Source organism: Dermatophagoides farinae, chromosome 6 (genome assembly GCF_024713945.1).
Source record: "Dermatophagoides farinae isolate YC_2012a chromosome 6, ASM2471394v1, whole genome shotgun sequence".
Taxonomy (NCBI): Eukaryota; Metazoa; Arthropoda; class Arachnida; order Sarcoptiformes; family Pyroglyphidae; genus Dermatophagoides; species Dermatophagoides farinae.
This window is the reverse complement of record NC_134682.1, coordinates 242,061-264,601: the sequence shown is the minus strand read 5'-3', so window position 1 is coordinate 264,601 and position 22,541 is coordinate 242,061. Positions and strand designations below refer to the sequence as shown.

At 30.8% G+C, this 22,541-nt stretch overlaps 5 protein-coding genes across 7 annotated transcripts; 2 read left to right on the top strand and 3 right to left on the bottom strand.

Moving 5' to 3' along the window:
• Nucleotides 1–570: 570 nt before the first annotated feature.
• On the bottom strand, nucleotides 571–3,125 carry deltaCOP (coatomer subunit delta). Its single transcript, XM_047057373.2, has 7 exons — nucleotides 3,013–3,125; nucleotides 2,796–2,954; nucleotides 2,203–2,745; nucleotides 1,850–2,137; nucleotides 1,556–1,782; nucleotides 1,207–1,420; nucleotides 571–1,002 (listed from the first exon to the last, which is right to left on the bottom strand). The coding sequence occupies exons 1-7, from the start codon at nucleotides 3,013–3,015 to the stop codon at nucleotides 916–918; spliced, it is 1,521 nt and encodes a 506-aa protein (XP_046913329.1). The 5' UTR covers nucleotides 3,016–3,125; the 3' UTR covers nucleotides 571–915.
• Nucleotides 3,126–3,764: 639 nt separating this feature from the next.
• LOC124493260 (TNF receptor-associated factor 5-like) lies at nucleotides 3,765–6,590 on the bottom strand. Its single transcript, XM_047056329.2, has 5 exons — nucleotides 5,502–6,590; nucleotides 4,913–5,017; nucleotides 4,519–4,830; nucleotides 4,128–4,451; nucleotides 3,765–4,056 (listed from the first exon to the last, which is right to left on the bottom strand). The coding sequence occupies exons 1-5, from the start codon at nucleotides 5,829–5,831 to the stop codon at nucleotides 4,000–4,002; spliced, it is 1,128 nt and encodes a 375-aa protein (XP_046912285.2). The 5' UTR covers nucleotides 5,832–6,590; the 3' UTR covers nucleotides 3,765–3,999.
• Nucleotides 6,591–7,735: 1,145 nt separating this feature from the next.
• Nucleotides 7,736–14,523, top strand: Bap170 (Brahma associated protein 170kD). Of its 3 annotated transcripts, none has more exons than XR_012832293.1 (7): nucleotides 7,736–8,240; nucleotides 9,152–9,709; nucleotides 9,774–13,245; nucleotides 13,298–13,460; nucleotides 13,527–13,691; nucleotides 13,760–13,869; nucleotides 13,937–14,523. XR_012832293.1 is itself a non-coding variant. In XM_047056789.2 (7 exons), the coding sequence occupies exons 2-7, from the start codon at nucleotides 9,345–9,347 to the stop codon at nucleotides 14,043–14,045; spliced, it is 4,380 nt and encodes a 1,459-aa protein (XP_046912745.2). In that variant the 5' UTR covers nucleotides 7,736–8,240; nucleotides 9,152–9,344; the 3' UTR covers nucleotides 14,046–14,523. The 3 variants fall into 3 exon arrangements, 2 of the variants coding, with proteins under 2 accessions (XP_046912745.2, XP_075588241.1); XM_047056789.2 differs by having other exon boundaries at nucleotides 9,774–13,241; XM_075732126.1 differs by lacking the exon at nucleotides 7,736–8,240 and adding an exon at nucleotides 8,868–9,074 and having other exon boundaries at nucleotides 9,774–13,241.
• A 68-nt stretch (nucleotides 14,524–14,591) lies between these two features.
• Nucleotides 14,592–17,244, top strand: sau (Golgi phosphoprotein 3 homolog sauron). Its single transcript, XM_075732128.1, has 5 exons — nucleotides 14,592–15,152; nucleotides 15,202–15,664; nucleotides 15,720–15,982; nucleotides 16,055–16,301; nucleotides 16,370–17,244. The coding sequence occupies exons 3-5, from the start codon at nucleotides 15,806–15,808 to the stop codon at nucleotides 16,798–16,800; spliced, it is 855 nt and encodes a 284-aa protein (XP_075588243.1). The 5' UTR covers nucleotides 14,592–15,152; nucleotides 15,202–15,664; nucleotides 15,720–15,805; the 3' UTR covers nucleotides 16,801–17,244.
• Nucleotides 17,245–19,223: 1,979 nt separating this feature from the next.
• LOC124494065 (uncharacterized) lies at nucleotides 19,224–22,399 on the bottom strand. Its single transcript, XM_075732127.1, is given in 3 exon segments — nucleotides 19,224–20,055; nucleotides 20,127–21,766; nucleotides 21,768–22,399. Coding segments are annotated over 2 exon segments (2,016 nt in total). The 5' UTR covers nucleotides 22,368–22,399; the 3' UTR covers nucleotides 19,224–20,055; nucleotides 20,127–20,350.
• Nucleotides 22,400–22,541: the final 142 nt, after the last annotated feature.

Here is a 22,541-nt window from a genome sequence, read left to right as displayed (position 1 = left end):
GAGCATTTTATCATTACTAATACTGCTACTAGACAGTTAGCTGTGGCTGCTGTTATTTGATTGAATTGTCTTCCACAGCATCATCCATTCTATCTTTGCATTGGTAGCAGGATAGAGATATAGACGAGAGACGAAAAATTCTCTAATCATTCGGCTGGCGTAGCCGTATTACTATTCCCCCTTCAATCATCATGAACAATAATCATCTCATAGAATCGATGGTAATGCTCGTGTGTTGTATAGATAATATTTCACATATCAGTATTGGCCTAATAATATTCCACTTTTATCGTCATCGTCGTCGGTTATTCGAATACCGATATGTTGTAAACCATACAATGCCACTATGTTTTATCAAAATTATCATCATCATCATATATATAGTGCCATCACAAACGAATTCATCATTGTTGATTGTATGAAAATGAAAATGCGATTCTCTTTCACAAAGCAAATCGAATGAATTTTCATTGCTTTGTGTGTTGTGTGTCGGCGAAACAGTTCAACAGTTCAAGCGAATGAAAATTTATGAAAATTAAAAATCATCAATTTTTTCGTATTCAAGAATTCTTTTCTATTTGTTCTTTCATTTTATTCATTGAAAAAAAAAATTAAACTTGAAAATTTCATTGTGTGAAAAAAATGAATTTAATATAGAAAAAGAGATAAGAAGAAAGGCACACACACACACACACGCACACAGATACACAAAGAGAATGTTTAAAAATGAAATGTAAAAATCTGATTGCAAATTTTGTTGTTGTTGTTGTTGTTGTTATTCTCTAGTGTGTTTAGATTTGTTTTCGATTCTTTGTGTGCGTTTCCAGCACTCTCATTTTTTTTAAATGAAGAATTTTTTTCTTCTTCTGATATTCTGCAATTCCCAATAGGTATCATGCATCACCACCAACGACACTATACGATTTCATATTTTTCCACATTCAATTTAGATTCAAAACTCCATTTGATATCTTCGACTTCATCATCAAGAACTTCTTTGATCTGAATTTTAAATTTTAAAACAAAAAAATGAGATTAAAATAAAATTTAAATTACATTGATTGTTAAAGGAAAAAACGACAATAAAAGACAATATATATATTGACAGCAGGTGCAATAATTATGTAAAATTTTTCGCTGATGAATGCTACTGATATTTTGACTAAACATCATCAGCAACAGTAACAATAACAATAAACAACTTACAATTAGTCCTGCTAGATTTTGTGTAGAATTGAATGTACAATTGATTGGAAAAAAATCTTCGGCCGATGCTGTTGTTGTTGATGATGAAAGATCAAAATCAATGGTTGCCGTTTTACTTTCAGGTGAAATCATTGAAATATCCCATACAAGAAAGCCACGTTTATATGAATAATCACCTTCAGTACATTCATTTACGGTTGGCTGTGAAGGACATCTGTATCAAATGAATTTAGAAATTGAGAAAAAAAACGTGTTATTTAGAGTTGATTATTATTCATTGTAATAATCATCATTATGATAATGATAATGATATCAATAAAAAAACAAGTAATCCATCAATGTCACTCACGGAATTGATATAGATAGCTCAGTCAATGATTTGTTGACAATTAGTTCCAAATTACAATTATTTCCATTTGGCCAACAATTCAATACAAGTGGTGGCCAATCTTTTCCTGATTGACTTGTACGACGATATTTTAATACGCCAACACTTGAATTCAATGGAAATGCTTTCTGTTTCAATGTGATTAGACCATGTTGGCGGAACAATTCTTTGTCTACATTTGGATGACTCTGTATTGTTTGTTGGGAAAAAAATTTAAATGTAAACATTTAAATTATTTTAGCTGATGATACTAACCTGAATTTGAACATTTTCCGAATCTTCACAATCGACCAAAAATTTGACACGACAAAATTGTTCATCACGAATAAGAACATGCAACACACCGGTCAATTCAGATGAATGTACAGCACCATCGCGGGATACTTCAATATTCAACTTTTCTTCAATGTTAATATGCACCTGTTCCTGGGCCGTATTCTTAACCACTGGTTTAACTTCTTCTTTGAGTTCAGTGGACAATTGTTCTTCTGTTGAAAATAAATTAGCATTTTTCGATCCTAATTTCAATGCTTTCGAAGGCCCCTAACGAAGACAAAACACAAAAACATCCATAAATTTATCAAAATAAACAAATATAATAATCTTACTCTAGGTTTCTGTGGTTTATTCGACAAAATAGGAGAGCTAATATTTTTATGGCTATCATAACTATTGTCGAATGCATTTGATGATGAATTGATTCCGGTGTACGATGAAGTATTCGATGACATACCACCACTTCCAATACCGGGCATTTTACTTATTCGTTCATTTTGCTGTGTACGTTGCAATCGACTTAATTCTTTTGCTTTTTCACGCATTTTTTGTTTAGCTTCGCGTTCTTGTGTTTTACGTACAGCTTCAAATACACGTTCTTCATTTGAATCCATTTCTATGAATGTTCGAACTTGTGACATGTTCACATTTTCACGATATCCAAGTGCAACGATCTCATCAAAAGCAAAGATTAACGTGAAAGCATTGTCCGAAATGGCTTGTTCGTCCGAATGATTCTTGCTAGTTATTGTATATTCGTTAATAACCCGAACAAATAATCTAAGCGTTTCTAAATCCTCAAGAATGTTGGAAGTTTTTGTTGTAATCAGAACACAATAGAGTTTATCCATCAAAGCTTGATAAACATAGCGAACCTATTCAAGAAACGATCAGTATTTCAAACAGATTCCTCATCAATTCTTACCGTATCGGTTTCAATAAACGTATGCTGTTTATCTTTAGTGATGAGCTTAGAGAAAGCGGTCAAAACACCTTCAATACGAGACCGAGACATCTCGACGAATTGTCGTGAAAGCAAAATTTTTCCATTCTGTTTAGAAATGACGGCACTGGCTAAAAGGACCTGGAATTTTTGTTAAATTAAATTTTTGTTTATTAAATCATTGATAATAAATAAATACCATGATGATGATGATTATGATGTAGCGAAAGAAAAACGAAGAAAAGTTGAATTTAAAAACAATATTATTATTAGTCGATTAGCCACGTCAGTTTGCCGCTAGCTTGTCACCTGAGAAAAAAAAATTCATTGAAAAAATCCCATTTAAAAGGCAAAATTCAAAAATGACGTTACTTTACGAAAATCGTTTAATTTTAAATTGTCGACAAAATTGATTGATTATGATGATTAATCGCGATTAAAATGCAAGTTTCAATAGAACATTAAAAAGAAACGAATTGATCGGTTTGATCAGCGGAAGTGTATTCGTAAAAATAACTTTCCAAGTTTTATCGTTTTTTTTGCCTACAAATAAATGAATTTGATAATATTATGATGACCTACAGGTTTTCCATTTGAACTTGAATTTGTTTTTTTTTATACAAATAAAGGCCCGGCGGCAGATGTGCATTGTGTTTCAATTAAAAAAAAATAAAAATCAACAAAACATGTTTGAAAAGGAAAGAGAGAAGAAAAAAAAATTTGCTTGAAAAATGACAGATGTTGAAAATGATCCATCAAACAAGGCGCCAATTTCATCATCATGATGTTGATTATATGGTAAATGTTCCAAAAAGACAGACACAAACACAAACACATTTGGTCAAATCATCATTGAAAATGGCATTGAAAACAAAAGCATGAAGTAGTCTTGATTGATTCAATTCAATTCCAATGAACAAAAAAGACCAATTTGATTACATTTCATTTTGATTCAAAATCAATATTTTATTATTATATGTACAATGTGTGAATAAAGAAAAAAAAAATTGACGAAACAAAAATATCAATTGTGTATAATTTTTTTGACTTTTTTCAATGTGTAAAAAAATCAGGAAAATTAATAAAAAAAATTTTGAAAAAGGGCGTCATGTATAATTCAAATGACTAGAGATGCCCAAATGGTCAATATATAAATTGATTGATTATTTTCAAGCCGTAAAATATATCAAACTTCTGATTCTTCATCGTCGTCACGTGTTCTGGAGAAATCAATTTTGAAATTCTATTTAGGTAGTGAGAAGAAAAAATTTGTTTAGAATTTAAATTTTCATTTTTTTTGTTTATTTCATATACCTCAAGTTCTTTTCTCATCAATTCAATCACAGTTCGAATAGAAGCCATATCTGCTTTTTGTATAGTTTCAAATTTTATCAATCGATCATTTAATCGCCGATTTGTTTCTTCTAAATGTTCCACTTTCAACGAAAGTTCATTAACACGATCCATTAATTCGGCATTTTCAGCATTAAGATTTTTAACAATATTTACAACATCCGCTAAACGATTTCTTGGCGGTTTATCTTGCGTTATTGTACCGGTTTGAAGTATATGTTTAACAAAAATGTCCATATGCGCTGTCCAATCTTTTTCATGACGTTCAACTTCGGTTTGTGTTCCCTATTGGAAAATTCAATTAGATTTAAATTTTAAATGAAAATTCATTGATTAATTGCCGAAAACTAACCGAAAATTTACATCCTAATGGAATCAGGCGACAATTACGTGGTTTCAATTCACATTTTTCCAGATGATCTTTCAAATCAGCACGTAATAATGATTTATTTTTACAATAATTACAAATTACTGGTTTTTTAGGACATTGATTTTCATGTTCATTTTTTGATTCCAGCACAATATCTTCTTCACAATAAATACATGATACGGCACGTCTTGGACATTCGGTTGCCATATGAATAGGAAGGGATTTTATCGTGACACCTTGACCACATTTTAATGGACAATGTACAAGACCATAAAGACAGGATTTAAGATGGTTCTAATTGATGAAAAAAATTTGTGTTATTTCCAATCACACACACACACACACACATTATCAATTGATTGATCGATTTTCTTACCTCTAATTCCGATAAAAGTAATGTTTTTCGACATCCTCTTGCTTTATGTGTACAATATACTTCTTGTGTGAGAATACTGTCAATATTTGTGACACTTTCAATCATCTATTGACGAAAAAATAAAATAAATGATTGCGGTTAATAATTTTTTCTCATTAAATATTTTTCATTGATTGACAGTTTCAATTTCCAAGTAAAAAATTGATTTTCGATTAAATCCTGTCTAGATTCCAAAAATTGTAACCATGGCATTCATTCATTCATTAATACTCGGTTAAATTAACCAAGAACAAAACTAGAACAACAACAAAAATTATAATAAATCTAGGTCAAGGCTTATTTATTTGTGTTCTACAAATAAATGAATGATTGATGTGTATTTTTTTGCTTGCTTACAATCTGTTGATTGTTTTTCGTATTCGTTTTGTGTTTTGTTTCCTCTTCTTTAATGGAAATGATTTACGGTCTTTTTGTTGGTTGGTTTTTTTCTCTTTTTTCTCTAATTCACCTGATGATAACGAATCTTTAAAAATAGATTTCACTATTTTCGATTGATAATTGAAAATGGTATTTGAAATGGAATGTTTACCTGTTTCTTATAGATTGTCATTGAATCTAATGGACATTTTCCAACTGTTTGAACACCAATGAATACAGTGTCCAAACATTGGCCACAAAAACGATGAACACAATGTAATGATGATGATGGTGGTGGTAAACCATTATTGCCGCCACCATTGATGACACCGTTGGTTAATCGATGATGATGATTACCATTGGTGGTTACCACCGGGCTGGAACGCCATAATGTTCCTATTATAACACCACATTTATCACATTTCCATTTTTGTGGCACGGTTTTAATAAATTCAACAGTTTCTGTAGATATTGTTGGTATGATTCCTCTCAATGTTTCCATTCAGAAAAGTTGATTTCTTTTTTTTTCTACTTTCAAGTTAATTCAAATTTACCAGTGGCAGGTGAGAAATTGAATGCCACAAATTAGCAGAATTTTCGGAAGTTTTTTTTCACAGTTTAATCACCAAAAAAAATACCGATATTAAGGTGTAAAATTGTGATTGTTATGCTTCATGATTCAAACACAAACATGCACACACACACACACAACGAGTTGTTGAACAATAAATCTTGTCTTGCTTGAATATAAATGCTGAAACATTCCAAAGAAAGAAAAAAAAACTAAACCAGTGAAAAAATAAATGTCGACATCACCAGAAATAAACAACCAAAACACATAAACAACAAAATAATATATAAATCAACTAATCATTATCATTCATACATATACAATAAACATCATAATCAAACAAAATATGTGAATGAGAAACGAAATAAAAAAAAAAACGGCCACAAATTTTATATTTGAAATAATCGTGATGGCAACGCATAAACACACAGGTATGTCATGAGACACAATAAACAAACGATGTTGCTGTTGTTGTTGTTGTTGTTTGATTATGTATAGATAGACAAATGGATGGTTGGATAGAATAGTAGATGATGATGATGATGATGACGACGACTTGATGGCTACTATGGCTACGAATAATGGTGGTAAAACCGACCATTTTACCATACATACATCTCATTCATTCAAGTATCCCAATCTACAAAGATAGATAGAGATAGTCACTGTCAGAGAAAGAGAGAGAAAGACAAGACCAGCTAACAAGTAGCTTTCTCTCTATCATTTTTTTTAAATAACAAGAGACTTTCTTTCTCTCTCTTGTTCTCAACTTTGATTCATTTTTTTTTGTTGATGTTGTTGTTGGTTTGATGATGATAATGATGATGATGATTACGATGCTGGCCACGAACAAAGGCCACTCCTTCACCTTTATATACCTTTGTCCATTTGGGCAATTGCAAAAAGAAGAAAGAAAAAAAACCAATTCCATTACACGTATTTTTTTGATACGATGTTGTGGTCAGTTTTTAGAATAAGCAAAAAAACAAGCGCGTACACACACACATTTCAAATTCACTTTTTCTTACTTGATGAACAATTTTCATTCGAAATCATATGATAATTAAAATTTATCAAAATTTTTTTTGTCAGATATATGATAATGATGACTACAACAACAGGTCATAATTATGTCCGTTATCCGTAATGTATAACGAATTTGCTTAGGATGCATCTTTTGTTTTCAAAAAGTTTTTTTTATCTTTTGAATAACATCATTATCATCATCATCATTGTTATTGTTTTTGAAATTAACCTATTGAAAAATGTCGCTATTCGTGAAATGATCATTATGTACAATGGACATCTCGTTTGAAAATGGCTTCATCAATCTGTTCGTTGATAGTGAAAAATTTTATTCATTTTTTTTGTAATTTTCAAACAATAGATGGCATAATCAGCTTTCAGGTTTAAAATGAAAATGAATTTGATGATGTCAAGGATTAAATATCTATAATCGATGATGAAACTAATGTATGATAATCAACGACAATTGAAACAATGTTCTACATGCACGATGAATATTGTTTTTTGTGATTGAATTTTAAATGACCAAAAAACACTCATTATGATAAGATTTAGTTTAATCATTACAAATTGATTATTCTTTTCACATGATCGAATTATTTTTTAACGGCGAAAAAATTAGAAACAATAAAAAGAATCCAGGTTGTAATGATAATCTCATTCAATCATAAAAATGAAAATAAAACGGAACTAGACAGTATGTGTGTTGATTATCACCTAAGAATTGCACTTACGTCATTTATGAATAATATCCATTTTTTTCTCTCTCTTCTTTTTTATTTATTGTGTGTGTGTGTGTTCTGCATGCATTGTTCAATTTTGCTGGTGGTGGTAATTTGAGCTTCGTTCTTGTTTCAATTGTATGCACGCACGCACGAACTATTCACATTGCTCATTGGTCCTGTATATATTTGACTTCAACTGGATTCCAATTGGATCGACCACAATTGTCCGCTGTGTTTTTTTAGATCTAGATCCAGAATCATCGTGGTCGTCGTCATTGTTGTATGAATATCCGAACAGAAGTTGTGTATCAACGAGAATAAAAATCGATCTCCGCTAAAGAAAGTAAAAACGAGAAATAACTCGCGCGCGCGGATTTTTTATTTTGTGTGTGTATGTGTGTGTTATCTGGTTGATTAAAAAAAAGCGCGCGTGAGATTTTCGATATCAACAATAAATATTCATCATAATCCAGGTCAATTTATTTGTTCATTGCATCATTCATCATCACCATTGTCATCATCATTAGGATTCAATTACCGATTCTGATTAATAGTGTAATAAATTTCATAGTATCATTCATCATAAATCGTAAGTATTAGAAAATTATTTTTTCAATTTTAAATTGTCATCTTATCTTATTTCATTTTATAAATCCGTCTGAAAGTAATTCGAATATCCTTTTCGATTGCGATGAAAATTGGGTGTCTCCTTTTTTTAATGTTTGCCAATGCTTGCAAAATAACTAAAATTTTGGATCGTTTTATTCAATGATGAAATAATGTCAACGATTTGTTTATAACTTATTTTGTTTTGTATAAATTAAATTCATTATATCTTGCCGGTTTTTTTTTGTTCTTCAGATACGCATTTATTTGCTCACAAATTCTATGAATGAATGAATTGTAATTGAGAATCATGGAGATGGTCCATGACCTATGACCAGATTTTTGGTGTCTGTGTGTGTGTAAGAATATAGTAATTAGTAGTAGTAGTAGTATTAAAAAGAAAAGAATCAAGAATAAATCAATCTTCTATAGTACATTAACATCTTGTGTGTGTGTGTGTGTGTGTTTATGTGTCTGTACTACCACCAAAATATATAAAATACAAGCAACATTAAATCAGACTTTCTTATTAGTTAGATACACACATATACACAGATAACAATAACAAGATATATAACACTTTCATTTGTGAGAGAATCTCATTGAAAACATTTTTTTTTCATTTTGCTATATATGTTTGTATGTGCCATTTTCTTTCATTTTTTTCTGGTATGTGTAAAACAACAGAAAAAACTGAAACTTTGTATTATGTTGGCGCCGAGAAAATAAAACATTACCGTTGGTTTCAAAACCTGAAATTCCTTTTCTTTTTTTTAGTGTTGATGCGCGCGAACGTTTTTTATTATTGAAAAATCATGTAAATCTTTGTTGTTTGAATTTGTTTTGTTTTTCTCTTTCTAAATGTCATTTTTTTTTGTTGTAATTATTACACAGAGTATTAAGTAATCATCATCATTGGAACTTGTCAATCATGATCATTATCTTTGGCCTTATCAGTATCATCAATAATATACCGGCATCATTATTATTAGAAATTTTTTTCAAAAAGATATTTACCTAAACCTTAAAACAGTATTAATTAATCATCATCAGTGGCACTGAGTCCTTTGAAAAATTCACACATATAATGGCAACAACAACGAAAACGACAACAAAACAAGAACAATTCATCAATGATCTTGTACAATTTTATCGTAATCGTGGATTTTCCGCGGCCCATCCATCAAAATTTATAGCAAGATTGAATGGAAAAAATGTCGATCTTTCTGAATTGTATGCACGTGTTTTAGAATTCGGTGGTAGCTATAAAGTGAATCAATTCAATCTTTGGGATGATGTTTATTTCAAATTATTCAATACAAATTACGTTGGAGCCAATTTTGCTGTTGCATTACGACAGATTTACAATCGTTATCTATTGCAATATGAAAAATCTTGTAATGGAAATTTTAGTAGCGAACAATGGAATGAAAATGATGATGATGATGAAAAGTAAGTTTCCACAATTATTACGTAATTTTCATTTCTTTTTTCTTTATTTTTTGTTTGAAAATAGTGCAATTTTTTCCAACTCTTATCACCACCATCAAAACAATCATCAAAATTCATTGAATCAAGCACCAATTTGTGATTATTTAAACAATATTACTGAATCCAATGGTCAGATACATAATGATAGTAAATTATATTGTTCACTATTAAGTGGCCTTCCAAATGAACTACAATTTGCCTATAATGTTGCCACCATATTAACCAATAGTCATCGATTCAATTGGCATAATGATTTCAAATTTATTAATATTTTAGTTGAATCAATTAAATCCTATTGTTGTGTTTGTGATCATTATGACGAAGAACAACAATTTGGTCGTGAAGATTTTACTGATGAAGATGAAATTCTCAAATTAGAATCAGTGATTAAATCAAATTTTCAAACGAAAATCGAATCCAATGAAAACTTTGATATGAAGAAATCGACGAATAAATTGAATGGTGGAATGTCCAAAATGGATGAATATGAAATACCAAAATTGAAGAAAAATTCTATCGAAATCATTGAACATAAATGTAGTTGTTTTCTGAAATTTTGGCTTCAAACATGTTCGAATGAAGAATTGTTAAATTTAATGTTTTATGAATCATCCGATGATATAGACTTTGATTCGATTGGATTATTTTATTATAAAGATTTTCCACCACATTTATATCGAAAGATTGAACAAAGAATAACTTTGATCGCTGATATGATAAGAAATGTTTCATTTACATATGATCAAAATGATGAATCGAATCATGTGGCTATGACACCTTTATTAAAACTACTCACACTTTTATTTTGTTCAGATAATGTTAAATTTATCAACATTTCTTTGGACATTTTATCAAATATTGCACCAGCTTTGTCATTTTCTTTTGCAAGACCTTATGAACAAAAATTTCTAACATTGCTGCATATTTTATTCAAACGTATTGTTGAAACATCATTGAATAGCAATAACATACATGATACAACAAAATCATTTGAAATTATGGCCCGTTATATTTCAGCTACAAATAATGAAGCTAATATGTTGCTGGAAATGCACTTTAAAAATGATCAAATATATGAAAGGATAACACAACTTCTTACTTGTCATTATGATATTGCATTAGTATTGGCATTGTTGGAATTTTGTCTCGTACTTTCTGAATCTCGTCCGAATGTACTAATCAATAATGATAGCAGAACATTTTTGAAAATTTTAGTCAATCTATTGAATTGTCAAGCTGCACAATATTTCACTACAGGTGCATTACAAAAAATCAAAATTATCGACACAAGACCCAATGAAGAAATTGTTCATCGTCCAACTCAAATAATTCTCAATAATCAGAATATTTCTGTGACCACAACCAACAACACAACAACAATTATATCGCATCCTCAAGCTACACTACTTCCAAAACAACAACAACAACAACAATCTCAATTCACAATACAATCGAATTCGAATGCTCCAATCATTAATATCGCTAATCATCAAATCCAACAACAACAACAACAACAGCAGCAGCAACAACAACAATTAATACAGAAGCCACTAATTACATCGATACCGAACACTACATTAAATCTTAACATTTTAGATAATGAATCATTTGCTATAAATTGGTTACGAATGACCTATGAAGAAGTGAATGTAAAATGTTCACTTAAAATCAATGATATCTATGCTGAATATGTCAAATATTGTTGTCGAAATTCTCGTCGTAATGTTATTGCTGCTCAATCATTTAATTTTCTTCTCAAACGATGTTTTCCACAGTGTCAGATTAATCAACAACAGCAATCGGTGGAAGGTTTAAATCTTAAAATGACTATGACAATGATTGAAGATCAGAAAAAACCATTGATGACCAATGTTGTCAACAATCAGATGTCTCCGATATTGAAAGCACATTTAAGTACACCACCAAAAACTCAATTACCAGATGGTACAATAACAAATGTGGTGACAACACCGGCGGCATCATCTGTTACATCTCAGACACCAACAAACGCATCAACATTGATAAAAAGTTTGTTGGCTAATAAACTTCGAAGTAATCAACAACAACAACAACAGCAGCAACAACAACAACAACAACAGCAAACGAATATTGTTGCCACCATTCAACAACCAACAACACATATAGCTGCAACTCTTGCGACACAAACCACTCAAGATGTATCAAAACCTCTGATGACTGAATCACAACCTCAACATCAGCAGCAACAACAACAACAACAACAGAAAAACATTATAATAGCACAGAATTCGCCGGCTACATCGTTTGCATTGACCACACCAACCGTTATCGGTAACAACATTATTGTTCCGACTTCAATTCATCAATCATCACCACAAGTTTCCAATCCACTTCAAGGTTCACAACAAATCTTCCTAGTTCGTACCTTTATAACAGGTCAACAAAATTCGAATACTCCTGTTCGATTATTGTTACCAGCTTCAATGATTCAACAACGATTCCCAGTTCCACCATGTTCTGGAACGAATACAATCAATATCAATGGTATAACAGCAGCAACACCGACAGTTGTTCAAACTGCAATTAATAATTCCATACAAACAGCTAATCTGATTTCACAACAATCATCTGTACCTCAGCAACAATTTTTAATATCACCAGCAACAACTACAACCGCTGGACATACTGTTCCAGTAATTGTTTCGACTAATATGACAATACCTTCACAATCTAAATCAGCTCCAATAGTAGCAACAACACCTGTCATGAAAAATTCATCCATTGCTAATTCATCACCATTGTTGAATGTATTGTTGGACAAAGGAAAGCTGCCGGATTTTCCTAATCAACAGAATAATTCTTCGGCCACTCCTACGATTGCAGCCATAACTTTGAATACAACAACCACAACGCCTCAGCCTCAGATAATTCCCACGGTTACAACTGTGCCAACAACAATTGCCCAACCGATAAATACTACGATTATACAAAATCATCCACTTACATCAGCACCAAATTCTAATATAACACAACCTAAAATGATAATTCTTGCACCGAATAATCCAACACCAGCATCGAAACCTGAATTACCTACGAAAGTAATTGTTCCTGATGTCAAACCTGCATCAAATTTAGCAATACAACAAGCACTTGGGAACAATATTCGATTAACCACTACAACGTCAACAACAACACCGGTGACCATTGTAAATGGTGACATGAAAACACCTGGAAAAATGAACATTCTGACATCGACTAACGCCGAAATTCCAATAACCCATACAAAACATCCATTAGAAAATCAAACAACCACCGAGCTAAACAAAAGATTGAAACCTAATGAACCATCATCAGTTGTTCAAAAGAAAACTAATGGTATCCCCCCATTGACAACACAACAAGAGATGGCCAAGATACCAACATCGAATGTACAGATTAAAATCGCTGAACCGAAACAAGTTCATCCAAATAATCCATGCATCGAATTCGAATGTCAATGGAATAATTGTCAAATGTATGTAAAATCTATAACATATCCATTGATAAATTCTCATCCAACTCATTTTGCAGGAAATTCTCAAGGGCATCGGATGTTTTCTATCATGTACATTCTCAACACATAATGACGCCTTCGTGTCCAAATTTTATGAATTGTCTTTGGGGTGGTGCAGAAGGACGAGGACCAGGATGTCTATCGAAACGACCTAAATTATCTTTACTCACACATTTGCAGGTATATTTCTATGATAATTTTTCTTTATTTTTGTAATTGGTTTCAAATGTTTTTTTTTGTTGAAAGGATTATCATTGCAACCCGAATGCATTGAAACAAGAATTAGAACGAAAAAAACAATTAGCATCGACTGGTACAACCAACATTATAATACCAGCTCCACCAGCCCACCCTGGTTATGCACAAAATGCAGCTATGTTAGCCATTCGTCGTTATACAAATAAAACACTGGTTAGTAGATGATAAAATCAATTTTATTTATTTAATATTTACTAACACTCTATAATTATTATATATAGCAAGAAGCATCGGAACCAATCACTCCACTAACACCATTAACAGTTAGTATCCGTTTGACAACAGCATTAATATTGAGAAATTTGGCCAAACGATCTCATTTCATTAAAAAGTAAGTTGTGTTTCTCATATTTCATCTTAATTAATAAGAAAATTGTTTTTCCATTTTGTTTGAATAGATCACTTGAATTGTTTGAATCACAGCTTTGTGAAATATCAGCTGCTGAAGGCCGAGATGAATCACGAACAATTGCCCAATGTTTGGCTGTCTTAAATGAACATAAATAATAATTATTATTATTCGTTTTAATCGATGATTTTTGTACATAGAAGAATAATAGGATTACAAAAATGAATTATTTTTCATCAATTTCATCATCACATCATCCACGGATTCATTGTAATTATTTTGACATTTTTTTCAAATTCCAAGTGGTGAAAAATTCACAATAATAATTTTCAATTATAATTTGTATGTAAATTTTTACATTTTTTTATATCAATTTTTATATTTTGATTTCAAATCTGTATTTTCACTGAATCATCACGACATTCATACATACATCTTGAACAAAACAATCATGTATTAATTACTTATTACAAATCATTTTTTTGGTGGGGATGTGGTTCTTGAATTCTGGAACAAATTACAAATTATTAAGAAGAAAAATTTTAAAAAATACATGAAATCGCCATCTAGTTTTTTTCATGAAAAAAATAATAAATAAAATACACGCATGCTCATTTTGAATTTGAGCTACAACAATTTAATCATTTTTGATGATGATCAACGAATACGATCTGTTGTTGCAATTTAAACATCACAAATACAGACCAACTAACCAAAAGACGGCGATGATGACGACGATAAGTACAAGTTTTATTGAAAATATGGTATTGGACTAGCAACTGTGCATTTATCATAATAATTTTTTTAAGGCACATCATCCAATTGCTGTTTCGATTTTTATGGAATCTATCTATCCACAAAATATTTTCTTATATTTTTCCATCAATTTGAGATTCGAATTGTATCTTTAAATTTAAATTTGTGTTTGTGTGACTAATTCGAATTTTTTATGGTGAATTTTCATTTTCAAATAATAGATCATCTCATTTATGGTACACATCATCATTATCGTAATCCAAGGATATTAGCCAAAAGTTTTTGTGTGTGTGTGTCATTTTACTATGTCTGCAATTGTTTCTTATCGCTCTTTATCAGTCATCATATAACCATCTTATTATTATCCTCGTTAACGCTATTGTTATGGCGTTTTTTCGGATTCATCGTCACTTCATTTGAACAAACCATAATCATATCCGAATGAATGTTAGAATCTATCTATATGAAGAAGAAAGAAACAATAATTGACCAATAACAAGCGATGAAAAGTATTTGATAATTTTTTTTTCATCTTGCAACTTTTTTCAATTTTAATAGTGCAACTTGATAATCATCACCATCATTATTATAAACATTTTCGTCTTCATCATATTTGTAACAACAATCAGCCACCACCATTGAGGACTAGTGCCATTAATCTTTTGATAACATTTATAACAATCACCAAACACATCCACACATCCATCCTTCGATTTTGTTTCTGTTTATTGAATCATCAATTCCATAAATCTGTAGTGAACCAACAGTATACACAACAAACAAGCCATTTATTTATAGCAAATCTTTATCCATATACACAAACAAACAAACAAACAAAAAAGTCTTTCAATTATCTGGCGAATAAACAGTAAAGGAATTGTTTAGGCGAAAAAATTTTCCAATTCCATAATTCATTTTATCGTTCCACAACAAAAACAACTGGATCAATTTCATTTTTTACAAATTGAAATATACGAAATGTTTTCCTTCCATTGATTGTTTTGTTCGATATAGGAAAAAGGTAATTTTTTGTAATTCTTTTGTTAGTTATTTTAATTTGAAGTTGTTTTTTCTAGAATTTTGTTTTCGAAATTAAATTTTCGCCGTTAAAAATTTTTTCTACAATTTCTTCATCCACAAACAAACATAAAAAGTGAATAGAATGCATCGAACAGATGGATTAGTACAAAGGCGTGTAGCCAGTTCAACAAGCGCAAATAATATCAATAAAGAAAATGAAGATAATAATTGTTATAATGGTGATTATGATTCATCTTCAAAAGAAACACGATTATCATTGATGGAAGAGGTGTTATTATTAGGTTTAAAAGATAAAGAGGTAAGTTTCATTATTTAATTAGATGATTTTTGCCAGAAAAAAATTATCGATTTTTTCACTTTGTGGTGTTAGGGGTATACTTCATTCTGGAATGATTGCATATCGACCGGCCTTAGAGGATGTATATTAGTCGAATTAGCTTTACGTGATAAAATTGAATTGGAAAAATGTCCCGGTAGAAAACGGCGACTTTTATTACGTAAAGTTGTTATTAAAAATTCTGAACCAACGGGTGATGCTTTACTTGATGAAGCATTGAAACATATTCGTGAAACAGAAATTCCTGAAACTCTACAATGCTGGATCGATTATCTTAGCGGTAAGTCATTTTAATGGTTAATCTTTGAAACTTTTCACACAGATACATCAACTCTTATTTATATACAGGAGAGACGTGGAATCTATTAAAATTGCGATATCAATTGAAAAATGTTCGTGAACGTTTAGCCAAAAATTTAGTTGAAAAAGGCGTGTTAACAACTGAAAAGCACAATTTTTTCCTATTTGATATGACAACACATCCAATAATCAATATGACTATAAAGAATAAGATTTTAAAAAAAGTACAAGATTCACTTTTATCTAAATGGGTAAATGATCCACATAGGATGGATAAACGAATGTTATCATTGATATTATTAAGCCATTCATCGGATGTATTGGACAATGCATTCATGTCATTATCGGATGATGATTATGAAGTTGCAATGAAACGTACACGTGAGCTTCTTGAATTGGATATGGAAGCCGAAAGTCAAAAGCCGAACACCAATGAATTAATGTGGGCCGTTTTTGCTGCATTGATCAAATCAAATTAAATGCAAATTTCTCAATTTTTCATTTCTTTCCTATTCTCAACAAAAAAAAACATCGTCTCAACAAACAAAATAAAACCAATTATTCATTGTGATCATCATTTATTTCAACTATCAAGCAAACAAACAACAGCAACTGAAAAGAATCGATTTTACAAAAAACCACATATTTTTCATCCATTGTGCTAGCCCATTGTGACTTTCAATGTGTTAAATAATAATAATAATAATTTATTTGAAACAAAAGTAAAAAAAAGTAATAACACAAATATTAAAAAACAAAAACAATGAAAATCAAACAATTTTTTGTATTCTGAAACAATATCAAGTCACATGATTTTTGTTTTTTCCATATTTGATTTTGTAAATCAGATTTTATTTTTTTTTTTGTCATTTTTTCGTTCATTTATTCATTCTCATACACGATAAAAATTTTTATGATCATTTTTTTCCATTTCGTCTGTGGCGATGAAAATGAAATTATTATTTCGCAATGATGATTCAATTTAAAGTTTCAAATGCCGCTTTAATTGCATCGGTTTCGAGATATACATTGTTGAGATCAATATAGCCAATTTTGGAACGTTCATTTTTCGCTAGCCATTTACCTGGTGGATTGTTTTCCATACGTAATATAAGAATAGTTTCACCTTGATTGACTAATAGATCATATTTTGAGCGACTTTTATAGGATTCTTTCACAATTCCAGCATTTACTGGGATTTCTTTACCAGTCAAATTGAAACGTTTCATAACTTTTTCAATTTTTTTCATCTGTTTAATACATTTTTTATTATCTTGTTCATCATTATTTTCATTGTTGATTTCATCATCAAAATTATCAACATCAACATTATCATAGATGAAATCATCATCGTCGCCATCATCATCATCATCTTGGCCATAAGGTTCGTAAATTGTTCCCTCTCCTGATGACAATTCTTCATAAATACAAAGACCATCATCATAATAATCATCGTCTTCTTCTTCATCATCGTCATCATCATTGTCCGATAAAGAATTAGCATTTGTGTTTTTTCTTGAATTGTTTTTCTTATAATCATTTCTACATGTTGTTGAACTGGTACCGATTTCTTCATTACTTTTAATGATACTTTCATCTTCTTCAACACTGCAATAAATGTCATCATCGAATTCATAAATATTAGCCGAATCATGATATAATTCGCTAATTGTATCATTTGTCGTTGTTTTCCGTATCGATGATAGTTTTTCATCATCATCATCGATCCTTTCTTCAGGTAATGGTGCGGGCGGTCTGAAACGTACATCAGGTGGTGGAGGTGGCATTCGAGTTGGTCGTCTATATCCACTTGGTTCTCGGTGATGATGATAATCATTTAATTCGGCTACAGATTTTCGATTCGAATTTCTACCACGTAATGATAGAAATTTATGCGTTTTAATTTTGTTGATCATTAAAAATGATCGAAATGAATTTTTACTTGTTTTGATTTTGATGGGCGTCTTTATTGTCGGTATCTCTAATCGGCATGGTAATTTGGCTAATTGTTCAAATGATTTTTGAATAAAAACATTTCTGTTGTTGTTGTTGAGAATTTCAGATGGTAAACTTTTCGATGTTTTTATTGATAAATGATCAGAATCATCATTATAGTTATCATTCTGGTTTTGTTGACTTTCTTGATCTCGAATCGAATCGATCAAGAATCGATCATTTTGATTTCGTAATTTTTTATTTCGACTTTTACGTGGAATAGGAGTTGGTCTTGTTTCTACATCACAAGCATTGAAATTATCACAATTATTATTAGCCAATTTTGGCAGCAGTTCACTAGGACCGGATGCAATATTTTCATTGTTCGTAATTTGTTGAAAATTTTTTCTAATCAAAAATTGACGAAATTGGTGGAAATTATTGTTAATTATGTTGTTATTATCATTACAAAGCTCAGGATTACTGAAACTTCTTCGATTAATCGGTTGCATCATATTCAACATGATTTTCTCTGCATGCAACAGGTGACGAAATTTATTGAATATTTCCGAATCATATCCAGTGAATAGATCCTGTACGGTATTGTATTGTAGATCCATATTTGACAAATAAATTTAAGCTAAACAAATTTAAAAAATAGACAAGAAAATTTATTCACTTTAAAGCTATCGAAAAAAAAAAGAAATTTCTATCAACCTACCTCTTAATGATGATGATAATGATTAAATGTGCTGTAGTAATAACAACAACATCAGAAGCTAGTAAATTATCTTTACGACCAAATTAAGTATTTCCATTTTTTAAATGAAATTAATTGAATTATTAACACAGCGGCAATGTCAATGATGAAGTGTGTACCAAAAAAGGCTTCATCAAATCGTTGTGTTTCAAAATGCAGGGTGTAAGATTTCAAGATTCAAAATGTTTGTGAAGCTGGCACAGTGGATTTGTTGATTTCAAACACAATTATTATTAAAGAAACAAATTAACTTAATCATACAACGGCAATCAAATTTTGGCCCTAAATGATGATGTTGATAAAGATAAGAATTTAAAAAGTAAAAAATAATTGATAAAATTGAAGATAATAACGAGAATCTTTTGTTTTTGTTGCTGGATCATTTTTGTCATCATCATCATCATCGTCATCAGCCCCATTATCATCAACAACGACAATGATGATCATCATCATGTTGTTCCAACATGAAGCAATTTCGTGAGATTAACGAATAGTAACCAAAGAGAATGCTGATGATGATTATCGCCATCATTATAATGGCCTCAGTTGTAATCTTCGATTGATGTTAATTTGAACGGACAACAGAACACATTCGAACATACACATCACAGAAGTAGAAACAAAAAAAAACTAGGTGACTATGCTCAACATTTTTTTTCTCATTCAGCGATCCAAAACCACCATTGAATGTTTTGGATAAGTAAATTTTCATAAAAAAGAGTAAAAGAAAAATCCAACGATCTTTTTGAATTCTTTCAATGGATGGCAATCACAGCAAGAACACAGCGCTACAGGAAAGTAAATGATAAATCCGCTTTTGATGATGATTTTTTTTGACATCGAAATGGGCATTAAAAATGAAGGAATATATGTTGTTGTGCAGGCACATTGTCAGAAGAATAGAGAAAAAGATCAGAAATAAAGTTGAAAAAAACTAGTGGAACAGGTTGGTTGTATGTGTATCCAATATAATCATCATCCACATTATATTGAATGGTGCTCCATTGCCATCATTCAGGATCTTGATGTTGCTGAAATGCTGAAAAAACGAAAAACAACAATGATTTACGAAAATTGTGACAAGATATTTTTTACTCGATCAATACAAACCATGAGTAGAGGGGAGAGGAATCGAATGATGCAATTGAACAATAGTGATTTTTGATTTTGATTTTTCAATCATTTACAATTGTGTTTGTCTGTGTAATTGACTTGCAAAAAAATAAAAAAGAGCCAAAGATGAATTGTTCAAATGAATAATAAACATTTTTATTAATAGGATGATGATCAAATAAATTAGATGGATTTTATCTGAAATCGTGAATCAAAACGAATCAGTTAAATCTTCCTCCATTCAATAAATAATGACAGATATAATTCATTTGATAATGATGGCTTTGATTTTCATAATAATGATTTGTTGAATTAAGCGGATTGATTATCGTCGTTGGATTAAGAAAAGTTTGATGGAAAATTTTTCGAAGTTCTTGTTGCTGTAGATCAGCTGATGAAGTGATCTTGAATGAATGTTTATCATCGTCGCTACTTGTTGAACATTTGCGATTTAAATGATTGACATTTTTTTCTTCGATGGAGATATTTTCGTCATTGCTAATGTTTTGATTTGCAAATGATTCAGGTGTAGTTTGATCGTGTTTGTTTGATAATGATGTCCTTGATGATGATTTAATCATTGTCGATTCAGATTTATCGCTTCCAATTGATTTGGGATTGTTCATTTTGTTAATGGTTGTTGAATTAATTTCTTTAGATAATAAATGTTTTTCTTTTTGAATATTGAGTTGTTCTAAAATCTGAGACAAAGGTTTTCGAGATTTCTTCTCGATATGGTTATTTGAAGATTTGAACTCACAATGGACAATTAATTCTGGCTCTTTTAAAAGTTTTTCATACGTACATTGCAATTGTTTGAATAATGGACTCACTTTTAATGTTGTTGTTGATGAGCAATGAAGGCCATTAGAAGAATGGACATTATCGCGGCGGAAATTATCCCAAAGATCAATTGATAGAGGTAAATGTAGTCGTTTTGTTTCTAAATTATATTGAGATAATATTGTGGCAAATTTTCCATATTCATTACTATCCCGACCAACAATAGTGATGGCTAAACCGGATGAACCATATCTTCCGGCACGTCCAATTCGATGTAAATATGTTTCACAATTGATAGGTAAATCAACATTGATAACAAGATTGACTGATTCAATATCGATACCACGTGATGTTAGATCCGTTGAAATGAATATCTTAAAACGTTGTGATCGAAACATTTCGATTGTTTGTAGTCGTTCTTTTTGGGACATATCACCAGTAATGTGGATGACTGACAAGCCTTCATTATTTAAACGTTCATAAAGATATTTGACACGTGTTTGATAATTAAGAAATACAAAACATTGATTGAATCGAATGGTATTCAATAGTTCAAGTAATGGATTGATTTTGGATTCAAAATTCATATAATCCAAACAATGGCCATCAATCATTAATGTGTACTGTGCAACACCAATCAATGAAGGTTTATCGGCATTCATTCGTATTGATGCTGGATCGCGCATATATTTGGATAAATATTCAGTCATTTCAGTAGACAAAGTTGCCGATGTGACAATCATTTGTTTGTTAATTGGTAAACGATTATAAATTTTATCAATTTGAATTTTAAAATTTTCTTCCATTAATTTATCACATTCATCTAGAACAAACAATCGTATCGAATGTGGCTTTGAGAAAATTCATTTCAAGTAGGCATACAATTCTACCAGGTGTGCCGACAACAATTTGTGAATGATATAATTGTTCAACATCATCACTAACTTTTGTTCCGCCGATTGCTTTGTAACAGGAAAAATTTTTCCATTTCATTGTTATCGAATTAATTAGATCACCGATTTGAACGGCAATTTCGCGTGTGGGAGCTAAAATCAATACTTTTGGGCATGGAATTTCGTTCTGAAGATCTTGACGAACCATTTCTAATGCACATACAACAAAGACAATTGTTTTGCCGGTACCGGATTTAGATTGAGCAATCAAATCAATACCAAGTCTTGCAATCGGTATGCAAGTTGATTGAATCGGTGAAGGCCATACAAAACCACATCGTTTGAGATCATTAACAATACTGTTATGAATTTTCATCAATGAAAACGTCGTATTCTTGGTGGAATTTTTCAATACAAAATTCGTATTATTTGATGGTGTACGAATTTCGATCAGATTCAAAGTCTGTTCACTGTATGTTGATAGATCGACATCCTGTGATCGCCATATTTTAGCATCAAGATTATGAGCTATCGATGATTTGTTATCGGTTATTAGATCCATTGGTTTTGATCAAAGAAAAACAAACAAGAATTTTCAAACATCAACACATGCCACAAATTAAAAAAAACAACAAACAACCTGCCATCTAGCGGGTAATCAAAATTACGATTATTTCCCAATCTTAGAATCTAACACCTAGCTAATGACTCTTTGTATTACATCCTTATTGCATGA

Coding starts and splice junctions, on each gene's coding strand:
- deltaCOP (XM_047057373.2), bottom strand. Junction 2,746..2,795: donor CGTTTATTGAAACCGATACG/GTAAGAATTGAT, acceptor TTTCTTGAATAG/GTTCGCTATGTTTATCAAGC. Junction 1,421..1,555: donor GAGCTATCTATATCAATTCC/GTGAGTGACATT, acceptor CATTTGATACAG/ATGTCCTTCACAGCCAACCG.
- LOC124493260 (XM_047056329.2), bottom strand. CDS start 5,831: ATGGAAACATTGAGAGGAATCATACCAACAATATCTACAGAAACTGTT. Junction 4,831..4,912: donor TACTTTTATCGGAATTAGAG/GTAAGAAAATCG, acceptor TTCATCAATTAG/AACCATCTTAAATCCTGTCT. Junction 4,452..4,518: donor CATTAGGATGTAAATTTTCG/GTTAGTTTTCGG, acceptor ATTTTCCAATAG/GGAACACAAACCGAAGTTGA.
- Bap170 (XM_047056789.2), top strand. CDS start 9,345: ATGGCAACAACAACGAAAACGACAACAAAACAAGAACAATTCATCAAT. Junction 13,242..13,297: donor CAATGGAATAATTGTCAAAT/GTATGTAAAATC, acceptor CTCATTTTGCAG/GAAATTCTCAAGGGCATCGG. Junction 13,692..13,759: donor GTTATACAAATAAAACACTG/GTTAGTAGATGA, acceptor TATTATATATAG/CAAGAAGCATCGGAACCAAT.
- sau (XM_075732128.1), top strand. CDS start 15,806: ATGCATCGAACAGATGGATTAGTACAAAGGCGTGTAGCCAGTTCAACA. Junction 15,983..16,054: donor TAGGTTTAAAAGATAAAGAG/GTAAGTTTCATT, acceptor TTGTGGTGTTAG/GGGTATACTTCATTCTGGAA. Junction 16,302..16,369: donor CTGGATCGATTATCTTAGCG/GTAAGTCATTTT, acceptor ATTTATATACAG/GAGAGACGTGGAATCTATTA.